We start from the raw sequence: 22,641 nt of genomic DNA, 5'->3' as shown, positions 1-22,641 counted from the left end.
ATAGCTGTGAAATATGTGTGCGCACTCTTGTGCCAGATACCTCTTTACGAAAGCGTTCTTTAGACATATGTGTTGTGTGCCATGAGTTAGGTCAGTTAATCTTCATGCATTAGTTACAGTTTAAGTATCTTTGCTTTAAGTGCATGTGAAGGTCTGGAGGACTGATCCGTGGAGTCTGAATAACGTTGTGTTAATGTGATGTTGTTTCTTGATACTAGCAAAGCCAGTGGTAGTGAATGCAACCCCAGTGCGGATGTCTGTCCCCATAGTGCCAGCACAGACTGTGAAACAGGTGAGCTGAATGTAAAAGGTATATTCCTGACTTAGTTTGGTTGGGTGGAAAAAAAAAGTGATTTTAGTACTGTAATAAAACATTCTAATACCAAAACAGTGATTTCATTAAGATCTCTCTTTCTCCCCAGGTGGTGCCCAAACCAATCAACCCAACTTCCCAGAGAGTTACTACTAGTCAGCCCCAACAAAGACTTATTATGCCAGCCACCCCACTGCCACAGATACAGCCCAACCTCACCAACCTCCCACCAGGCACTGTACTGGCACCAGCACCTGGTACAGGAAATGTTGGGTATGCAGTCCTTCCAGCTCAGTATGTCACACAGGTATGCTGTTAATCCAGAGATAAAGAAGGAAATAGTGCTGTTGTGCAACACACTGCCTTCCTCTTAAAGGTTCTTACTTCCCTACTGTCACCTGACACTTAAGGGGACAGACAATTTCTTTTAGGGATCTTTGGCAGAATGACAGTGGCACTAAAGCGTAGTTATAATTTAAGCGTATCTTCTTAACAGGATATTTTTATTAGCATAGCATAGAATCAAAATAGTAGAGAATTTCTATAAGCAGGGTGAGTGTAGTACAATGTAAGTAGTATAGTACAGAATTTATAATACAACTTAGCTTATAATTTCTAATCACCTAGATCCTCTGCAGGTCAGGTCATATCTTAATGCATGGTTTGCTTTATCTATATAACTATAATAATCTAGACTTGAAAATCATACAGAAAAGTACGAGTCTCTCAGAGAAAGCAGATGTCAGCAGAAGCATCCCTGGCTGCTGTGGAGGGGGTCACAGGTCTCACTGTCAAGCAGCAGTTCTAGTTCAAGTTTCTCATTTAGGACTTGTAACTGCTTGATTTTATAGACAGTGCTCTGTGTGCTGTTACACTTCCCCGATCTGTGGCAGGGACTTTGTTGTCTGGGTGCCTGAGACTTTCACAGAGAGTAAAGAAGGGAGTATTTGGTCTTGTGCCCAGGACTCCTGAGACCAGTATCAAAGGGAAGAAGAAATCTATTTAGTTTGTCTACTTGGTTCACAAGACTTTCAGGGCTTGATAATGAGGGGAAAGGGAACAAATATGTGACCCACTTTGTCACAGAGAATGGCTGCTTGCATTATAAAATTGTGTTAGTTATGATAACCACGTTATCAAGGGTCAGGAGCAGGTGGTACTGGTCACATCAGCTCCAGTCTAGGGTTTAGGTTTTTATTCTTTGCCAAGATCTGACCAACACTCAGAATAAAAATGAGAATAAATTAAACCTCCAGCTGAAGGCTGACCAGCCAGTCTTTATGAACTATGACTCGTGGCATTACTGTTACCAGTGTCACTTCTGGTTCCTTTCTGGTTTTGTCACAGCTGCATTTTGACCCTGAAGACTCTTACTGGGTCTTTCAGGTCCACTTCCACAAATCTTATCTTAAACTAAATACCATTTGCTGGACCTCTCCTCAGAGATTTTGTGTTCCAGACAGTCTGTCCCCTGTGGCCTGGCCCCAGTAGGTCCATGTTTTATGTGCTAATCTGTCTTCAGAACCTGTCCCAGCAGGAATAAATAACTGTGTGTAGGTAATACCAATGAAGGTAGCCCAAAATAGCATTGTTTAGCAGGTTTATTTCAAGGTTGGGGGGGGAGGGGATGGTGTACGTGAAAAACAGACTCTGGGTCCAGGTATATGGAGAATGTAAATCATTTTACTTGTTCTTACTTAATTACATAAGTGGCTTATATATAAAGGAAACTGCTAAAGTATTTGTGCAGGAAGCAGTCCTGCTCTGTTAGGGGCAAAGCAGGGAAAAACATTTTGAGCATGTTTTCAGGAGCTGGAACTGTTCGTGGTGTGAACATTTCTGTGTGTAGTCTGTTATCTGTGTGGCTGTAGCACTGTAATAGAGAACAAAAATATCTAAAACAGTGTTTCTATGCTCAGTATGGAGGCAGGAAATTGTTGCCTTGTCCAAATTCTGCATATGTCTGAAACTGTGCTTACAGCATATATTATTTTTGTAACAAAAACTATCTACACATCCTCTTATGTATATTCTAATTTTCTTTATTAACCTTTTTGTTAGCTACAGCAATCATCATATGTATCTATAGCAAGCAACACTGGCTTTACAGGGACACCTTGTATCCAGTCCCAAGCACGGCTGCCATTCAATGGGTGAGTTTTGCAGCAACAACAAAACATAACAAAACCAAAACTCCTGCAGTATAGGCTGCTGAATGAGCATCATCTTTCAGTCCCATTAGAAGGAAGGGTGGGAGCTGAGGTGTTGGAGTCTGTTTTGGGCAGCGTTCCAAGGAAATCAAGTATACTGTGGTATGGTTATTACCTCTGACTGAAGGACATGGATCTATCTGACAGTTGAGCCGGTTTCCTGATGAAAAGCTATGTTTTGATTTGTTTTTTGAACTCAGTAGCAGGAAGCTGACCTGAAAGCTCCCTGTTGCTCATTCTTCATTTTGCATTGTACTTGAGAGCTACAGGCCTCAGTTTTTTCTGGCCATTGTTGGAAAAAAGATGCTAGATGATACAAGAGCTAGATGCTTAGCATATGCAGAAATCAAGCTGAACAGCAAAATGGAACTGAAACCTAAAATGGTTCCTAGTAAGAAGGCTTTGGTAATTTTCAGTCTTGTATTTTTCCTTTAAGGATGAAAATACCAGCTAACACATATTATTTTCCCTTTGTCAATCCAGCAGGCTTAGCTGTTCTGCACAGTCCTTTTGTGTTATTATTTGCTGGAAATTGTAAACAACAAAGTGCTTTTTGTTGCTGCAACCTCAACTAATACAAACTAATCCCAAGTCCAGATGCCACTATTCAAATGAATGGGTTTGATTTAATCTCTCTGATATTACGTGCAGAAATTGCTGGATAGAGATGGAATGAATCTCATCAAAAGCTATTAGTGGCACAAAATCTGAGTTTTAAGAGCAGTTAACAGACTGTCTGATACAAAATTTATCTATAAACTGAATACCATGTTTTGGCTTGCTTTCCCATTATTCCAGAAATTTTTATTTGTTTTTAATTCCAACTAGAACACAATGAAAAGCATAATCATTTTGGCTGAACCTTGTCCCCCTGCATGTGGAGAAGTTCTGGGGAAGTTTTCACTGATTCCAGTTTTCAGTTACAATGCTTCTTCTAGCTTTAAGCCTCGTTTCTACTTCAGGCATGCAGCCAGATTTGTAGCAAATAACCCAGGTCTTTGAGTTTGAAAAGCATTATATAAAGTTACTGTGTATAATAGTTACTTAAACACATTCAGCCAAAAAAGTAATGCAAGGGAAATGTAAAGATTTTTTTTTAAGCTTTTATTATGAGCTATTTACTTGACTTTAAAATAGGAAGAACCTGATAAAACACTATGCATACATCTAAATGAACTTCTTTCCTTCACAGAATAATTCCTTGTGAATCAGCAAACCGCCCCAGGAAGCCTTGCAATTGTACTAAGTCTCTGTGTTTGAAATTGTAAGTACAGCTTGGGTTTGGTTTGGAGGGTGGTTTTAAGCCTTACTTTTGACACCACAAATTTATGCCAAATATCAAAATATAACGTGTTTAAGTATGTCAGAAATGTTGTGTCTAGATGCTAATTTAAGGTTGCTGTTTGTATTGGTGAAGATGTTGCAGTGCCTGTGTTATTTTGCAACCTCTGTGAGCTATATGGACCCTAACATTTAATGATTTTACTAACTTCACAGCCTTGTTGCATGGTGGAGCTAATTCCACACAGCAGCTATAGTTGTGTTGTTGCTATGATTGAAATGACATCCCATGGTATCATCAGTGGGCGTATACTATACTTTGGTAAAGTGTATCAGTAATACCATGCTGCATCAAGTGCTTCAGAAAAATTGGGCCGTGTTTCATTTCTTAAATGACTAATAGTCAAAGGATTCTTCACTAATAGGTCTGAGTCTTGCTCATTCTGATGAGTTATTCTGTAATTTCATTCAATGTCTTTGTAAGAATTGTAAGAATTTGTAAGGCAATTGCAGCTTGTAAAAGGTTTTGAGATAGTTTATCTCTGGGACCATTCAGAATGCTGAAAATGACCAAAATGCATTTCTACCAACTGAAGGGCTGTAGTGGACTCCAGGGCAACCCTAATCTAGTTCTTGAATTATTACCCTGGGCAAGCCACGGGAAGTCAACCACCCTTGAGTTATACCTGTATCTTTAGACAGCAACTGGACCTGCACTAGAGGATTTAGGCCTTGCAATAAAGCTGATACAACTTGTATGCATGAAGCTGAGCATAGGGTGACCCACTTACCTTATTGGGGCATGTGCATATTGTCAGACTAGGAACTTCTGCTGCTGCCATCAGTACTAACAGCAATGAAATGGTCATGCTTACAAATGCCCTCTGCATCTTCTGTTTCAGGTACTGTGATTGTTTTGCAAACGGTGAATTCTGCAATAACTGCAACTGCACAAATTGTTATAACAACCTGGACCATGAAAATGATAGGCAAAAAGCAATAAAGGTGAGGAGCCTCTTCCTCTGCCCCTGGGATGAAAGCCTTTTGGCTTGTATCTTCTGATGCTATGGCATGGGGCAGAGTGAGTGTATAATGCCCTGATCTCCTCCCACAAGTAGAAGGCTTAAATCCTTTTATTGCACCTCTAAATTTTGCTCCCTGCATTCAGTGACTGACCCTTTGGGTCTGCATTGACAGGCCTGCCTTGACAGAAATCCTGAAGCCTTCAAGCCCAAGATAGGGAAAGGAAAGGAAGGAGAATCGGATCGGAGACACAGCAAAGGATGTAACTGTAAACGCTCGGGATGTCTCAAAAACTACTGCGAATGTTATGAGGTACAAAGCATTATCTCTTAAAGATACTGGCTTTTTCCCTGCAGTGCTGCGACCTCTCTTATTTGCTCTGTCTCTTTGTGTTACTATCGGGTTTTCTGTTATGTTCTTTTCTACTGCTGTAATGTTATATCTTCTCCCAGCAGCTTGCACACAGAAAGACACATATATGGCAAAACTGGTTACTTCTGTTATATAAGCTTAACTGTAAACCACTTAGCAACTTTGAACTTGGGCTTTAATTTGTCCTTTACTGAGGAGCAGTATTTCCTAAAGAAACCCGCTGCTCCATTTCCCTAGGAGATGTTGAAGCAGGATCCAACAGACACTCTGAGATAGAACATGTCTGTAGAAGACAAGCAAAAGTTGTTGCATCAGCTGACTAATCAGTCTGTGGATATGGCAGACTGACCTCTCATAGCTCAACCGTGTAAATTCCACTGGAAACAGTAGGTTGGTGAACAAAGGGATGAGTGGGTAACCATTGATTTGCCTTTGATTCCAATACGCATTCTGAGAAGGCATCTCAGTTTGAGGTGAGAAGTTAGAAAACTGGTGCTTGGGGGTTTCTTCTCATGGTTAATTGATGCAAGATTAAAACAAGATGTTCATTTTGTTGTGGCTTGTCATAAAGGGAGTCAGTTACAAGAGGTTTCTCATTTTTTGTTTGTTTCTTTCAGGCAAAAATCATGTGTTCTTCCATATGCAAATGCATTGGCTGTAAAAATTTTGAAGAAAGCCCAGAGCGAAAAACATTGATGCATTTAGCAGATGCTGCAGAAGTTAGGGTCCAGCAGCAGACCGCTGCAAAGACCAAGTTATCTTCCCAGATCTCAGATCTGCTGACAAGGCCAACACCAGCGCTCAGCAGTGGTGGTGGGAAGTAAGTTATGCAGCACCCTCTTTCAGTTGCTTCTAATGTGTTGGGTTATTTTCTATGTGACAGGTCATTTTTGAATGTTATCTGTGTAAGCTGTAGAAGAACTCTCATGAATGGAACTTTTTGTTTACACAGCTGTGCCTTCTGTGGAACCTACAGTATGCCAAGCTTACCTGTGTTCAAGCACATAACTAAGCTAATCTTCTCATGATTGCCCATGTGCTCAGAAAGCATGAAGTACAAGTGTCCCATCTACTGAGAGGATGTAATCCTTGAGTTGCCCTTATAGTAAAAGCTGGAGAATTCTGTGTACTTGGGCATTTCTGTTTCAAAATGTACATCCATGGAGGCAGGCACCAAGGCACAATGGCCCGCCATTTGGGTGTAACCGTGGTTTATTCACTCCCTTTTGGTTGCCTAAAGGCTTCTGGAAACAATAGGACAGATGAAATCTCATCAGTCGTTGTATTAAAATGTTGCCTAGCCCTGGAGTTAGGCACATTGTGTGTTTTTGCTGAGAGCAACTGGATCTTTCTTTTGTTTCAGGTTGCCCTTCACGTTTGTAACCAAGGAGGTAGCTGATGCAACCTGTGAATGCCTTCTTGCACAGGCAGAGCAAGCAGAGAAGACAGGCAAGTCAAAAGCTGCAGCAGAGCGCATGATCCTGGAGGAGTTTGGACGCTGTTTGATGAGAGTTATTAACTCTGCAGGAAAGTCCAAAAGTGATCCCTGTGCCATGAACTGCTGACTCGTGCACATGAGCCACAATGAAGTGGACTGAACAGAACACTTAAGGCACAGGGACACTTTGGTTTGGCATAGAGAATTTAATATTTGTTAATTTGGTGCTTGTTGTAAATTGACCTGCATAATATCGAAACATGCAAATCTTTTTATAACAATATGTAGAGCCTTTTAAATCTTAGCTAAATCCTCTTCTACTTAAAACAATGCTTAATGGTCAATTTTCTTCTTGGTGTACAGCTTTTACCTTGGGTTTCTTAAAAATTAGATGTATCCTCCTTTTTCCCCCAGAATAATTACCTGAAGGGCATATATAAATTATTCTAATATATATTATTACAGTGTATGGAGTTGCACTACTTTGTGCATACAGGAAAACGCAGGTGATGTCAACAGGTAGGTGATGCTTTTGGCAACAGGCCCATAATAAGGAGGTACCACTGTATCCAAGATAATTCTGAAACAAAGTGTGTAAAAGCATCTAAATAGAAGGTAGTACCTGTATTTGGGACCTGACACAGCATGTTCCATTAGCATGTGGAGCACTGTGAAATACACAGGCAGTAATACGGAGGGGTGGGTTGCATATTTATCATTGGGCAGGTGGTGGAGAATCTTGCTGGAGTCAGGCCCACGAAGTTTAGAGGCTAATGTAATTAATGGGAATTTTTTAATAGGAATGTGGCTGAGAGCTCATGTTGGTTAAGCTGGAACATGAAGGCTAAGACAGTGGTCTGTTCTCAGAAGTGAGGAAGGGCAGTCACACCACAATGCCAGGTATCTGCTCAGTGTACAGTGTTACCTAAGCATGCAGCCAACAGATGCTATTTCTTAGGTGTTTACCTGGTTTTTCAGAAGTCTGCAACAGCCTAATCCCTCACTGGAGATAGGGCTGTGCAGTCTGTTGTGTTTTTTGAGGATCAAGCTGTAACCCTGGAAAGCATTTAAGCCTAAGAAGCTGAGGTCATGGGAGGTGTTGGAACCACAGTTGTCTTAATGAGGACTTGAGACAATCTGCATCCAAATTGACTTGCAAACAGAGGTAGGGTCATGTTCAGCCTGGTTGCGGGTCTTCAGGGTGCTGCTTTTCTGTATGATGTCAGCTTCGTTGGCATAAGGGTTATGTAAGTGTTGTTTAGAATGACTGAGAGCCATGATCAGAGAGGATGCTAGCACAAAATCAGGTTTGCTTTTAAAACAGATACACAAATCCTTTTACACAAAGCTGGGAGCGAGGGGAGGGAAGGGGCAGTAAACTATAGCTGTGTACAGACCTAGGACAGGGGATATTTTTCAGTATTTGTTACTGGCAATCTCAGATCTTGTTTTTGGTAGCAGAACACATTTGCAAAATTAACCTAGTAGATTATTTACCTACCATGGATGTCTATAACTATATTTTAATCACAGGCATTTTTATTACCTGTTTCACTGCAGTCTGAGCTCTTTAGGTTTTTTTTTTCAAAAAAAGATTTAGTATTCCTCATGTAAAAATGTAAATACAGAGAAAAGCAGCAAAGCTTTCTCCAGGTTTTCTAGCAGGGCCAGGCTGGAGAAAGGTAGGGGTTAGGCAAACCAGCAGCAGAGCTAAGTGCCTACATGTATGATGGCAATAGGGTGGGAGGATGCTTCCCCTCCTGTCTTCACCCCAGTCCTGTGCACTGAGCAGAAAAGCCCTTGACCCTTCTCTGGTGCCTCCTCAAAACGCCTCAGGGGCTTGAAGGGCCTGGGAGGTGGCCAGCAGCAGTGACCATTGAGTCGTCCTCACAAACAAGGTTTGACCTGCCAGTCACTGTCTGAAGGGCCTGTCTGCTATTAATATTTCCCTGAAAATGAACAGCAAGTCTCTGAAAAGGGACTTCACCTCTTGTGTACATAAATTTTTTCATAAGTAGGATTTGGATTTACTAAAAAATCAGTGCAGTAACTTTACATGTAGATAGCGCACATATTCAGTTTACTTCTAGTGACCTACTATAGTATGTCCAGTAAGATTTGTATAAATGTAAATTAGTGTAAGTGAATAAAGTAATACCTACTTACATTATTTTCCAAACAGATTGCAATATGCCTTCTTTTGTTTAGACTTCAGTCCATGTTAATTTTGTATATATACCATGTCTTACTCTAAATTGCACCTTTTGTGATGTGTATTTATATACAGTGTGCAAAAACACTTGTGAAATTTAGATGACAGTTGTAATTATGTATGATGGCATTGCTTGATAATATTTTGCTTGTAAAGACTTTAAAGGTGCAATCAAATGCTCCCAGTTCTTCTACTTTGTTTTAAACAAGCTTTCTCAAATATTAAGCTTGGATTCCTCTCTCCCCTCTCCCTGGTGTAGAATGTGTGAATTGGGTTTTCTACTTCCTTAGCCATTTGCATCAAACTGCTGGACAAGAACTACAGTCAGGTTCATCCAGTTACATAAAAAAATAATTGGGAATGGGGCAAAGGGTTCATTTTCTAGTTCTGTTTACATCTGAAAGTAGACAAATTAAATTTATATTTACTAGACCTATTCAAAGAATACACTTTTCTATATTGTACAAATGAAACAGTCCGATAAATCACGAAGAAAAATAAACCTTTATATTATTCTGTAAATACAAATTTTTTGTACTCCTTGCCCTTCAGCACTGAATATTGTTCACAGATGACTTTCACTGAGCTATCAAAGACAGTTGTTAACACCAGGCCTGTTTCTGATGCAAGAACTGGCCTGGATTTTCAGTACGAGATCAAATCCTGTCAAAGATAAACCCTTGATTATTGGCATACTGTCATGCATAGTAATTTGTGTCACGTAGTGGCACAGTTCATAAAGGGGCAGAATGTGTGTATCAAGCCAGCACCAGGTAGTTGAGCCCATGTGACAGTTTCTTCATTTCTTTTAAACTCTTTAATGAGAAAGCATGGGGCTTTTAATGTTCATTGGCTGGATAATAGCTAGGCTCAGACTGAGCAGAAGGACATCCTAGGCCATTCTGCAGTGCCCTTGAAAACAGCATGGTGCTACAAAGAGCTCATTGAGGACCACAGGCAAAATTTTGAGGCAGAGCTTTGTGGAGAGCCTTAGCCTGCTTGTTAGCAGGATACAATGCACTGGTTTCTTGGGGCTTTTGTGTCTTTTGCAGAGATTTGTGAGCAGCTCTTGCAAAAACTATTACTATGTTGCATTAAGGAATACAAGTCAGCTGAGAGGTTGTGGTTTGTTTCTCAAAGTAAAACCTGGTTTTATTTGTGCGCAGCCAATTTCTGTGTTCAGCTAAAAAAAATAGCAGTGTGGTAAAAGTAGTGTACAGTCAATGCTGAGGGAGTCTTAAGAGCGGTGTTAGGATGCTGAGGGAACAAAAGATGTTACTGGACTGAGTTTTCTCCCCTTCTACACCAGCTGCCATGAAAGAAGGCTCTCTGTTACCTTAGGGTGCAGTTAGAAGACTGAGAGAAGGAATGAGGTGCTCAAGGTGACTTGGGATAAGTTTGTATGGAAGGCATGGTAGAAGCAAGAGTGAGGGTGTTTCAGAGATGATGAATGTCTGAACAAGTAGTTGCTGAGAAGAGAAAGCACTGTCCAAAAGACAGCGTGGGAAAAGGAGTAGTGTGGAAAATCACTTGATTGCAATTGTAGTGTTAGGAATGCTGAAAGACTCCACTGAAACCTGACAGCTCCTGTGGTGCAAGCCCAGCCAGCAGTATCTGTGGAGGGCAACAGAAGGTATGTATTTCTGGGAAATAATGACAATTGGTACAGGGTTCCTAATACAACTGTCAGGTTTCCTTTAGAATGTTTGATTAACTGGGTAACTGCCACACTTTGAATTACATGGTTTAGCTCAGACTTCATCCTACCAAACCCTGTAAAACTTCCTCAGCATCTCTTGGAAACCTCTGTCGTCAGGATTTCAGTGAATTACAAAAGGATGTGTAAACTGTGGCAGTCATGGGTATGGGCAGGTCAGCCACAGGAACGCACAGAGCTCAATGTCAGCCCAACTGCAGCACAGTCTCCAGCTTAGTTCACTGGTGAGCAGCACAGCACAGAACCCAGAAGTTCAGAGGTGGGGAAGCTCTGTATACAGCACGCCTGCCATGTTCACATTTTCATTAGTGGCCATGAGCTCATGCACACCTTTGTGCATGCCCTTCCCATTCAGGAGGAGGCTCAGCATGAACTAAGCAAGAGAAGCTCCCCCATCTAAAAAGAAAGTGGCAGTAGGTTTACGTCCAGCTGAAACAAATGCACAGTGAGGAGGTGCCTGTTCCCAATGGCCCAGCTCATATTCTGGCTGGACATGTAAGCAGTGCAAGTGTTACATTATGCAAGTGCAACCAATCTGCCACTGGGATTTCAGCAGTGTTGCCAGTTGCCCTAAAAATCACATATAAATGAGAAGGAAATAGTTTCCTAGAGTCTCTTGTAGCCACAGTGGGTACATGGCAATGACAGCTTCAACATGACTTTTTGCACAGGTAATAGGACTGGTGGAGGATGGAACTCTGGAAGTTTTGGTTTGCTACTCCCAGAAGAGATTGCATGAAGTTCTGGGGTGCTGCTAATCTCAAAGCAGAGCCTGAGGCATTGAGTGCAGCAGCTCTGCTCCCACTTTAAGTAGGACTTAGGGGAGGAGGAATAACCCAGATTGACCAGAGACAGTTTTGTCCCTAGTAGGCAGAATGTCACCTTGGATATTATTCCTGTCCTGAGACATGAGCAATCACCTTTTTTTCATTCCATCTCCAACATGTGGCTTGAAAGTGACTTATCAGCCATAGTTTTGTTAGAGATAGTTGCCTTCCAGCTCTATGGCTGCAACTGCTGTTCTGCATGGCAAAGTCTAGCAGCAGTTATGCCAAACTTTGCTATTCCAGGTAAAGCACCACATACTAAGGCAGCTGCCTTGCCATGGGAATGAACTGAACAATCCTGCCTGGTATCACCAAATCTGTTTCAAGTAATCACAGGAAACAGCATCTGTGCCCTGGGCTGCAGGGGACATACCAGCTCTGGGAGGATGGGGCCATTTGGCACAGTTGGGGCCATGAAATGGGACCTGAAATGCTTGCTCTGCTGCAGCACACCCATATGCTGGTGCCTGGGGCTCCTACCCAGAGAGGAGGGTGTCAGCACTGCTGGGTGCCAATAGCCTGGGCCCAGCCTTGGTGCTACCCTCTCACCTTTATGGACAACAGCCTCTCTGCTCAGTATCCACTACCTTGCTAGTAAAACATGGGGCTTCGGAGGTGCAGTTCAATATTGTAGTTTCCCCCTCCAGGGGATCTAGACTAAACCAGCTTGTTTAGCTGCTTTTAGGAGTGGAGTCTTCTGGACAACTTGAGTGCCATTTTCTTTTCACATCTTTATTTTCCTTTTTAAATAAAAGCTCTGCACATTTTCTTGCTTCCAGCTTTTTTAAAGCAGACTTACTTTGGTAAAATCAAACTGCCAGTATGCATGACTCTCCTCAGCCATGTGGAAGATGCATCAGCCTTCTCCTGGCAAGTGCGTTCATAGCACTAAGCTATCCAGCACCTCTAGTGTACACTCTGCAGCATCCCCTGCCACTTCCCCAGGCATCTTGAGCAACCATCGCTAATCCTGGCCTGCCACATAAGTCACACAAAATACATGGCTGCTTTGCAGGACTGCTAGGTGGAACACAGGATCAGATGCACTTCCTTGCCTTGCTCAGCCAAATTCTGATCAGCTGCTTTGCAGTGGCCCAACACATCATGCTTATCAATACGTTTTGCCAGCCAAATCATGAGAAGATGCCACATCACTTCCTTGCTTGTGTTGCCCAGATCTGGCTATAACTGAGCCCCAGAAACAGAGGCTGCCCTTGGAACAGCACTGAGTTCTCATGTCCCCATGTGGGTTTGGCCTGACAGCTACCCAGTGGTGAGGGAAACAAATGTTTTCACTTCACTGTCTTCAATTTGTGCCTTCCATAATGGTATTTCAACTCCAGGTGTTTAGCATAGTTTTTTTTGACCTTTAAATAACATCGTGTTATTTCCTTTACTAAGATTGTGTAATGATTGTTGATGCACGCCTCCCCATGAAATAAATGGTTTGTGAGAGCGGGGAAGAGGGGAGTTTCTCCCAGGAGCTCCTGGAAGATTTTCTGTTCTAGGGACAAGTGCCATAGCTTGGTGGTGTTGTTGCTGTCTCCTACTTTGCAATACCAGTTTAGGACTTGTTCTGAAATGCTTGTTATGCGGTACACACTTGCTGAGGGCAGACTCACCCCACCTAACTTTTTTATGTAGAGTACTGACCTGCATCTTAGCCTGCTCTTGTCTGACTCAAAAAGGGAAGCAACGCAAACGTCACATTGCAAGTCAGAGGCTAATTGCTCAGCAATGAAGCCTGCAGTGCAGGTGATGCTCTGTACATGCAGGGAAAGGTCTGTCAGTGCATTACTCAGTGCAGAGCCACGCAAAAGAAGGCCTGCACAGTAGAGGTACTCTGTTGCCAGTGTCCTCCCATGAGCTGGGTTATACTGAGCCCGAATGCTGCCAAGGGTCAGATCTCTCCTGCGAGACATGGCTATGTCCCAGGAGCTCATACTGCCTAAGCCACTGCTGTATGGTGAGCCTGGTGCCAAGTTGCAGCCAGCCAGAAGTTTGTGATAAGCAGCCTGGAACACAGTGCATGTGGGATTCCCATTGCCACAGGCTTGCTGGAGAGTCCTTAGAAACAGCTCCAGGGGATCGAGGCTGAAGGCATAAGTCAGGAAGTGGTGGGAAGAAGTGCTTTCTGGTGACACATAGTTGGTGTAAAGCCACTTGAGGCTTTCAGCATTAAGCAAGAAACTCAGAAATCCTAGTTTCCGTTTGCTCTTAATAATGTATCTCCCCATAGAGTCCGTGAAGGTGATAAAGAAGCTCTTGGCCTCATTAAAGAGGTGGGTTATTTTGGTGTAATTTCCAACTAGCAAAGGCCCCATCAGTCCCATTCTATAGGGACCTCTGCCATGAAATACATCACACAGATGGCTCATCAACCGCACAAACTTGACAGTACCATTGCAGTTCTGGAATGAGGCCAGCCCCAGCTTCTGAAGGTGTTCCAGCGCATCAGCGACACCCTCGCTGAACAACTGAGTAGCAAGGTTGACTTTCAGGTGGTAAATCCCCTTACTCCCAGATCTGCCTGACTTGGAACTGCACAGCTCCAGTACTCTCTGCTCCCGCAAAGCTGCGAGCTCCACCACGTGCTGCCACCGCACAGTGTCACCGAGCCACTCTATCTTCTGGAAGCACTGCAGAGCATTCCTTATCAGTTGGAGGGCATGGCAAATATCAAAGAAATACGTGATGCTGTGAGCAGAGCCGGGCGGATGCTGGAAAGTGCACTGAATCCTTTCAGGATCCATCCTGATCCCTAGAGCTCTGGCAGTCTGAGCACCACAAGCAGTGGCACCTGACGTCACAGCCAGCACCCTGATGCCAATGTTGTTCAGTTTGTTGATGGCCTGGCGAAGCAGCTGAGCAAGCAAGTAGCCAGTTGTGCTGTTCACAAAGAAGTAGCCAAGTGGAGCTACCCAGGGACTTGAGATGCCAACTGCCATGATGATTATTGCTTCTGAGGCCAGCGGAGCTTCATCGGCATCAAGGATGCCTGCGCCCAAGTCAACAAAGCCTGTCAGGCACTGGGTTTGTGGGTCCCACTCCCACTGTTTCTGCAAGGGCATGTCTTGTACCATCAGGGCACAGTAGTGGTAGTCCTGTTCCCCTCTCTCCACCTTTTCCTGAAGGCAGAGAAAAATGTTGTCGCTGAAGCCTGCAGCAGCCTTATTAGTAGACAGCCAACTGGAAAAAAAAGGGCAGGGTGCGATTAGGAGATGTGATCTGAGAAAAGGGAAGCAACAGTCACCACCTTTTACCACAGAGGACATAGTCAGCCACATCTGGAGCTGTAGAGCAGGCTAGGGCAGAGCAAACCCTGCCTTTCTTAATGCATAGTCTTGAGTTTCTGTTCTCACACCCTAGTAGTAGGAAGCAAAAGTACTGACCATGAAGGGAATTAAAGCAGTTTCCTGCCTTTCCAATATATAGGTCAAAACAATTAAGATCAGGAAAAATTAAACAGAGAATTGCAAATCAGGCTACGCAGGTGGCCAGCAACGCCAGGCTGCTTTCCTTCCCAACTGGTTTTCTCCACTCTGCACATTGTAATCCAGTTTGGAAGATGTAAAACCCTCAGCAGCCCATGTGGAATGCTGTTCTCCTCAATACACTCCCTTCTGCCACTCCTTCAAGCAGATTCTTTGTAGGAAGCTGTGTGAAACACCCCAAGGCAGGTATGGTCAATGAGTGTACCTGATGAGCATCCACCACCTGCACTACAGCAGTCTGAGACTCAAAATCTGTACAGGGAATGTTTCTCCAGCTTTTGTTTTGTGTGTTGTTACAACTTCACTCCTGGTAAATGGGTCTGATAGCACTTAAAGCAATAAATTCTGAGCCTACATACCTACCTGTGTGGGTTACACAATTGAGTTATGTGATACAGAAGTAGCTCCCTTCTGTAACTTGTCCAGATTCACTAACTTCCCAGAGTCCTTGTGGGATAAGGTGACAAAACTCAAAGCTCTAGTCTTAATTGCTTTATGCAGTCCTTCACTCTTTCCCCTTCTTGACTTTTCTCTCTTCCAGAAAAGAGTCCCAAAGCTTTCCATGCATAGTCCAATTGGTTTTGATTTCCTCTACTGACATTTATTCCTGCCCATACCTCCTCACTTAGTTTCTGCTGTTGGTGGAGTACTACAGATGCTCTCTTAACACTGCCTCCTGTGGTTTCTTTTTAGATGACCTTACTCATAATATTTGCCTTTCCTTCACTATTTGCCTCACTTCTCCCTTCTCACAAGTCTACACTGCACATCACAGGGCAAAAACATGTGCCAGTGTGGTAAACCACATGTGCTTGTTTGTGTGCCTCCCCAGTGAACAGTAAAACACATACAGACACTGCAGCAGCTGAGGCCCTAAAATATACTTTTTTTCACAGCCATACTCACCTAGGAATACTTAGCCAACTCCACACTTATTCTAAAATTGTTATTCTCATGCTGTGCCCCACATGCATGGACACAGAGCAGCTCTCCAAGTTGAGGAATATCAATATTCCTTGATGTTTGCTTCCCACTCTGCTTCTGTTACTAAAACAAAGCTACTACTGCTGAATGTTTTCAGGACAGATCTGTTACACCTATTTCTACAGGAGCACCTGCAAGTATATTTAGAACGAATGAATAAAAACTTGCTTTGTCAAACTGCAAGGATGAGGGAGAGGAAGAATCTTCCGTAGATAATTGTAAGCCTTAATATGGTAGAGGTGGAGAATACAAGCAAACTGCCTCATTTCTGGAGAGTATTCGGCCATCTGCTTCCAGCTGTGCAACTCACAAGGCAAATCTGCTTAAAAAAGAAAGTCAGCTTTAGTGAAGCAAATAAATAGCCGGTAACTTAAGAGGAATACATAACACAAATGCTGCAGAATACAAGTCAACAGAGTTGCTTTTGGAACCAATCAGTCCTGAAGCTTGGTGTGAAGTGTATAGCTCAGCAGTACTATCACTGTGCCTCAACACTGTGCCTCAACTAGCAATAGCCAGGAAGTGTTTGCCCTACCACGTTGTCGAGGCCAAGACCCCAACATGTCTTTTCCTATCTAATGTCATCCCAGTTTTGAGTAAAGACTGTGTCTGTGTAGCTGCTGCTTAGAAGCTGACATTACAGAAGCTATTATATTACGGTTGACTGCAATTTGAAATGGCTTTTTCAGTTTATATCAGTAATGTTAACAGAGCTCACTCCCAGACAGCATAAAAGACAAGGTTTTCCTAGTTAAATAAACTTTATTCTTGAGTAACCCACCAGCTGAATCGTGTCATGGTTTGATTTAACAGCCTTGGTTACGTGTCTGATCTGGGCACCATAACCAGCCTCAAGCAATTTTTCAGGGAGATTTTAATTCCTCGCAGGATTTGTTGTTGTATTCCTGACCTGCAAATCTCAAAGCCTTTATGCTATTACTGGACCTAGAAATCCAACAGTCAGGATTTCTTCTTGGACAACACCAGTATCATGAAGTTAAAACACAAAACTGTGGCGAGGGGGTGCCTGCCCTGCAGCAGTACCTGCAAACTGTGCCTGCAGCAAACTCACGGTTTCCTCGGACAGGTGCTGCTTTCCCACCAGCCGCCACAGGACGCTCAGCACCGTTCTGGGCGGGCGGGTGCGGGGGCACCTCCCGGCCGCCGGGAGCTGCTGCTGTTGCGAGCCTTCCAGCGGCGGCCGCCCCTTCAGGCTGTAGTTGTGGTCCCCCGCGGAGGGGCTGGGGAGCGGCTGCTTCAGGGCTCGGACGAGGGCTTTGCTCCTCCGGCCGGCGCGCAGCGGCTCCTACCGGGGAAGGGAGAGGGGAGGTCACCGCGGCCCAGCTGAGCGGTAGAGAGGGGCGCACGCTCGCTCCGCACACGCACCGGGTGTGGGAAGCGGGAGGGCACGGCTCCCCGCCGCAGCTTCCGCCGCAGCCCGTAGCGCTCGAAGTCGGCTTCGGCAAAGTGCCGCGAGCAGAGGATGGCGCCGGGACCGGGTCGCCAGGCCTGGTGGCTCTGCGGGTCCACGCGGTTCACGGCGCGGATCCACTCGCGGCGCTGCGCGGCGTCCACCGGGAACCTGCGGCAGATGGAGAAAGGGAGGCGAGGCACGGACGGAGAGCCAGCGGTCGGGGCGCGGAGCGCGGGGCGCAGCCGCACTCACTGGTGGAAGGAGATGCCGCGCTCCCGGCTCCGCCCGTTGTCGCGGGCAGTGCAGCCCAGCGCCGAGCAGCTCCGTGTCATGGCCGCCACCGCCGCACGGCGCCGACAGCGCCCGCCCATTGGCTACCGGCGCCCATTCTCCGCTGCTTCCTCCTTCCCCATTGCCTAACGAGCCCTCCCGGCCGCCGTCACTGGTCTGTTTCCAGCAGCGCTGCAGTTCCGCCTCGCTTCGACGTAAGCGGACAGTGTGAACGGGAAGAAAACCGAGCCAACCGGTGGCAGCAATAGAGGAAAAAGCAGCCAGTGGCAAACGGCGATCCTCGCAGCCAATGGGAGCAGCGCTTCCAGTGCATACATATATAGCGGGGCCAGCAGATAAGGCTCTCTCCTGCCGCGGGGTGCTTGGTGGTACTGGGGGAGCTTCGTGCGGCTGCACCATGCCCGGCGGCGGGGCCTCTGCAGCCGCGCCATGGCGCTGGGGCAGCCCCCGTCCCTGGCGCACCGGCCGCCCTATGAGCGGCGGCAGAGCTGTGCTGCTCCGATTGCCGTGAGAGGTGGGTCAGGGGCTGTGCCTGGAGGCTGTGAGAGCCGGCGGGCAGCAAACTCAAGTGTGTTAATCCCGTTTCCCCGCCCTGAAAGGCGGGAGAGCCCCTTGCTCGTGGGCCTGGCCCCTGTCCGGTGATGAGCCTCACTGCTGTTCACATCATGACCGCCGTGATTATTGCCATGGAGCTGAGGACAGCCGGCACCAGAGCCCCGCGTTGCAGGCGCTTTCCCCCGGCTCCCCTACACCCGAGCGAGGCGACCGCCCCTAACGCCTGTCTCCCTCTTTCCCAGGGCCGCTCACCGCTCCTGCCCGAGACACCCGGAGGAGAGCCCGAGAAGGAGGCGGCCGCACACCCAACACTAACCCCCCCCCCCCGCCGCACTCGCTTCCCGCGTAAGGAAAGGTGGAGTCCCGCTCGCCGCCGCCCGGAAGGCGCGGGGCGCGCCCGGAAACCGGTGGCGGGCTAGGGGCGGTGCCGCGGCTGCCACGTTGGAGCGGGCCGGGGCTGGGGAGCGCCGGGGACGCGGAGGTGAGGGGGGACCCGCGTTTTCCACCTATTGTACTTCGGTTCCTGTCGGAAGCGGGCGCCGACGGCCGCGGACCGCGCACGGTGTTTCCGAGGCGGGCGGCATCCCTTGAGCACTGAATAAGAGCCAGAAAAGAGACGGTAGAGGCTGTTAAACCGTGTTCCTTCCTCAGGTCTGCCTGCTGAGGGTGTTCGGCAGCAAGGGTTTTATGGAGGATGGGTAGGTTTCGTGGGTTAAGGCTGAAAGCTGCTGTAGGGTGCCCCGTGGGTGTCTTGATGCTGCTAGAAGAGGGTTTTTCGGAGCAGTTGAAGCTTTGCACAGATTTTCCTGTGTTATAATCTGTTTAGCAGCCATCGGTTTCCTCTGTGTGTCCACTGGGAATTATTGCTCCCCTTGTCCCTGAGTGTGCTCTGGAGAGGATGGAGTTGGTGTCTGTGGGATATCTTAGGAGAATGAGCACCCTGGCAGCTTCTGCCATGTCCTAATGCAGCTGCTGAATCTGTGGCACTGCAGTCTCCCCATGCTCCATTTAAGCATTATCTTTCTTTTCTTTCTGTTTCAGTGAAATGAAGCTGAAGGAGATTGATCGCACTGCTATGCAGGCATGGAGTCCTGCACAGCAGCACCCCATTTACCTGGCCACAGGTGAGCTTCTGGGGTGCGTGTGCTAGTAGGCTACATGTGGGGGCTGCCATGAAGCAGTCGTGATTCAGAGTTGTAAGAGTTATTTTGTGTACTGAAGACTGGAATAGGGTATATGGTGCAGTGCCTTTAGTGGAGTTATCCAGTTGTGCCATGCATGAAAACATGTTTTGCGTTCTGCAGGTGACAGCAAGCATCCTCTTCCTTCTGCCAGGGTAAGGTGACAGCAGTCTTAATTGCTGGTTGTCCCTTGCTGCTTGCTTGTAACTGATAATTTTCTGTGCATGTCAGGGAGGGAGAGGCACTTGCCCAAGGCTTTTCCTTTTCCTATTGGTGAAGAAACCCCCAAAGGGGGAACCATGGGGAGGACAGTTAGGTAGAACTACATGTAACAAATAGAAACCTGACCCCATCCCAGAGTATTTGTGCAAGCATTATGTTTAATGCCCCTACTTTGTTGCTTTTACAGTGACTCTTTAGTGTGTTGTGGCTTTCTCACTGCTAAGCACACTTCTTTGCAGGTACATCAGCTCAGCAGCTGGATGCAACCTTCAGTACAAGTGCTTCTCTGGAAATCTTTGAGTTGGACTTATCAGACCCTTCACTGGATATGAAGTCCTGTGCCACCTTCTCCTCCTCTCACAGGTCAGCAGTGGGGTCGTAGGGGAAGAGTAATGGCTGTGGAGCTGTTATACATGGTGCATGTGGAAAGGCCACTTCATGAGGGTTATGTGCAGTTGTTTAAAAGAGGAGCAGAAGTTCAGTGCTGAGATCTGGAGACATGTGAGTTCTATCAATTTCGTGGAGCAGTGAGCTTGGCCTCTGAGGAGTTGCAAGTAGCTCATGGTCATGGTCTGACATAAACCTAAATAATCTGATGCTGATAGGTTTGGATAGGTATGCAGACTGTTTATTTTGGGGAGCCTCTGGGTTTCTCTAGAGAACAGAAGGAAATGTGAAGTTATTAAAACGCAGTCACAACTTTTCACATTGCCCCGTCCTGTTTGTGTTTTAGGTATTTCAGGGAGATTCCTGTAAACTGACTCCTGTGTGTAGTATCATACCTTACCCCACAGCTGGGAAGCCAAGTTCCTGACTACAGCTCGACTTAGCTCTTAATTCCTTACTGTGCGCTTGTCCAAGGAAATACTAATGTCACAAACTCCAATTTCCATCTCCCCAGCACTTGTGGCTGCTGGTCCAGTGAGTGCCGCTGGTTTGGGGTGAGCTGAAACAATGTAGCTGCAAGTGCAGGATGCTTCTGTGGGTAGAGAAGCAGGTGAAAATTGTCCTTGCTCTTGGATTGGGTCCGTGACTTTCTCATACTACTTACAGTGTCAGCATCACCGCTCTTTCACCTGCTGACCTGAAACAACGTGACTGGAGGTGCAGACAGTTGCAGCATTTTGCCATTATGTTCAAGTGAGAATTTGACACTTATTTAGAAGCAATTGCCATCTCCTTCATCTCTGACAAGAGTAGAAATTAATTAGACGTGAGCCTTCATAACTTGTTCTAAAGCTGGAACTTCAAAACCTAAGGGCCTGCAACTGTTTCCTAAAGTTCTGGACCAAATGCAGTTTGCTGTGTTTCTAGAGTTTTGCCTATAAAAACTTGGGAGTGGTTGAAATTGTGTGTCTTTGCACTCAATAAGATTGTGACCCTATGTAGAGTTGCTCTCTGATTTGGTTAAATAACAGTTGTGGTAGCTTTTGTAGGAGGAAGAACAAGGCATTGAGCTTCTGGCTTTGTGCCGTGTCAGTTTTTGCCTTTTTTCCCCTGTGTTTGACTGCATTTTAGTACATGGAGCTTGTGTGAAACAGCCACAGTCTAGGTTTAATGCCCTGCACTGTGGGCAAAGCTGATGCTAACACATCCAGCTTCCTGAGAGCAGGGAAGGTGTTTGATCTTTTTGATTCTAAATTTCCTTGTTCTACCTCATTTTAGCTGACTGCGTTTTTCCACCCTCAGCATGTGACATTTGCTTAGAGGATTCCAAAACCCACTCTTTATACCCAGAATGCAGTGCTCCTTTGCAAGTACTTCCCTTGGAGAGCAACACAGGAGTTTGACTTTGCCCCAGAAAATACATTACAAAGGAGGTCAATTTATTTGTTTAAATTAAAGATGACAAGAAGTGCCCCAATTAGCTTTATTTTGGTTTGCAGTGAATGAAAATGTCAAGGTGATTAAACCCGCAAAAGATAAATCCTGTAACAAGCTTTGTTACTTGTTCTCCAAGGAAAGTAAGGTGTAATACTAGTGCTCAGACAGCCTTGTTGCTCACTCTGTTTCTCATAACCTCATGTAGTTTGATGCAGGATAAAATTGTACTCGGGGAAAGGGTCTGTTTGATATCACAGACCAACTTCTGTTTGTAACGTTGTTTGGTGAACCTCCACTGTCAGCTGAACACTGCACTAGGGAGACTAAGCACTTGGCTGTTACAGTATTTGTCACCCAGCATGTGCTGTTTGTCTAGCTTTCTGAAGTATGCATTTTATCATGCTGAAGTTACTGTGATGCAAAGAAATTACTTGAAAGTTGTCCAGAGATAACAAAAAGAGTTAATAATAACAGTGAACGCTGAAGTAACTCCTTGCCACCTTCCAGCCTATGTTGTTTTGCTTTGTGCTTGCCTAAGAGCTGATATGTGACAGTTTGTCATTTTACATAGAAGTAGTTTATCCTTTCCATGTCTGAATACATGGAATGCTGTTTTCTTACGCAGCAAGTCCATGTTGTTGAAGGAAATGTGGGTATTTGCAGCTGGACACAGTGGTGTGAAAATACTTAATTTCTGGAAGTATGTTTAATTCCTCTTGATTTGGCCTGGACAGTAGACTGTGGTCCAAGAGACAGGTGTGTCTGATGCGAATAAGCTACTTACTGAGCTTTCAGTACAGCAAATGATACATCCAGGAGCACAGATATGGAAAAGGATTAGCAATGTTCATAGTTCTGCCTTTTTTTCTCTCTTTATGAGAGTTGCTCACAAATAGCAGAGGTTTACATCCAGGGTTTTTTGGTGGGCTTATAGTCCTTGCTTTGATTACCTCTGTTGTTTCGCAAAGCTGAGCTCAAAATCCCAGTGCAGTTGTGAGCACTTGCGTGATTTTGCAGCCAGGAGATGAAAGGAGTTTTATCAGTTACTGGGTTATTGGTTGTGCATGTTGTGACCCTGTGTTTTGATAACAAGCAGAATTGGGACATGTGGCTTTTCTGATAGAAGGCGTTGAAAGTACAGGGACTCTTCATTAAGGAGAAATGTCTGTAGTACTTTGATGTGTCTGCTCTGTCTGTTAGTAACAATCTGGAGGTTTTAGCTGGTGAGCAAAATGGGATGCATCAGCATACGTGGAGCTGGTGGTGGATAGTTGTAGACTCTG

At 45.4% G+C, this 22,641-nt stretch overlaps 3 protein-coding genes across 22 annotated transcripts in view; 2 read left to right on the top strand and 1 right to left on the bottom strand.

Annotated features, from left to right (window-relative positions):
- The window catches only part of LIN54 (lin-54 DREAM MuvB core complex component), a 42,376-nt gene extending 33,005 nt beyond the window's left edge, over positions 1–9,371 (top strand). For all 7 annotated transcript variants that reach the window (XM_034064444.1, XM_034064446.1, XM_034064442.1 and 4 more), the window contains 8 exons: positions 219–292; positions 423–620; positions 2,375–2,466; positions 3,716–3,787; positions 4,707–4,809; positions 5,002–5,139; positions 5,817–6,019; positions 6,563–9,371. In XM_034064444.1, coding sequence (XP_033920335.1) covers positions 219–292; positions 423–620; positions 2,375–2,466; positions 3,716–3,787; positions 4,707–4,809; positions 5,002–5,139; positions 5,817–6,019; positions 6,563–6,764 — 1,082 coding nt within the window. In that variant the 3' untranslated portion in view covers positions 6,765–9,371. The remainder of the gene's footprint in view (positions 1–218; positions 293–422; positions 621–2,374; positions 2,467–3,715; positions 3,788–4,706; positions 4,810–5,001; positions 5,140–5,816; positions 6,020–6,562) is intronic.
- Positions 9,372–11,699: 2,328 nt separating this feature from the next.
- On the bottom strand, positions 11,700–17,810 carry THAP9 (THAP domain containing 9). Of its 2 annotated transcripts, none has more exons than XM_034064440.1 (5): positions 17,538–17,810; positions 17,258–17,453; positions 16,916–17,177; positions 16,040–16,193; positions 11,700–14,582 (listed from the first exon to the last, which is right to left on the bottom strand). In XM_034064440.1, exons 1-5 carry the CDS (start codon positions 17,654–17,656, stop codon positions 12,686–12,688), a joined length of 2,628 nt encoding a protein of 875 aa, XP_033920331.1. In that variant the 5' UTR covers positions 17,657–17,810; the 3' UTR covers positions 11,700–12,685. The 2 variants fall into 2 exon arrangements, with proteins under 2 accessions (XP_033920331.1, XP_033920332.1); XM_034064441.1 differs by having other exon boundaries at positions 16,040–16,190.
- Positions 17,811–17,920: 110 nt separating this feature from the next.
- Positions 17,921–22,641, top strand: part of SEC31A (SEC31 homolog A, COPII coat complex component) — a 41,978-nt gene continuing 37,257 nt past the window's right edge. For 12 of the 13 annotated variants that reach the window (XM_034064439.1, XM_034064434.1, XM_034064433.1 and 9 more), the window contains exons 1-3: positions 18,811–18,829; positions 19,173–19,255; positions 19,774–19,897. In XM_034064439.1, the coding sequence (XP_033920330.1) occupies positions 18,819–18,829; positions 19,173–19,255; positions 19,774–19,897 (218 nt within the window). In that variant the 5' untranslated portion in view covers positions 18,811–18,818. Of the gene's footprint in view, positions 18,091–18,373; positions 18,613–18,810; positions 18,830–19,172; positions 19,256–19,773; positions 19,898–22,641 lie in introns of those variants that run through there. The other variant, XM_031046837.2, reaches the window with a different exon arrangement.

Source organism: Melopsittacus undulatus, chromosome 7, assembly GCF_012275295.1.
Source record: "Melopsittacus undulatus isolate bMelUnd1 chromosome 7, bMelUnd1.mat.Z, whole genome shotgun sequence".
NCBI classification, from domain to species: domain Eukaryota; kingdom Metazoa; phylum Chordata; class Aves; order Psittaciformes; family Psittaculidae; genus Melopsittacus; species Melopsittacus undulatus.
The sequence above is the reverse complement of the archived record's forward strand: the minus strand, read 5'-3'. Positions and strand labels throughout refer to the sequence as shown.

Excerpts from the sequence above, each read along its gene's own strand:
- THAP9 (XM_034064440.1), bottom strand. The coding sequence starts at position 17,656 with ATGGGCGGGCGCTGTCGGCGCCGTGCGGCGGTGGCGGCCATGACACGG. Across the intron at positions 17,454-17,537 it reads CGCGGCATCTCCTTCCACCA|GTTCCCGGTGGACGCCGCGC; the intron begins GTGAGTGCGGCT and ends CATCTGCCGCAG. Across the intron at positions 17,178-17,257 it reads CCTCCCGCTTCCCACACCCG|GAGCCGCTGCGCGCCGGCCG; the intron begins GTGCGTGTGCGG and ends CTTCCCCGGTAG.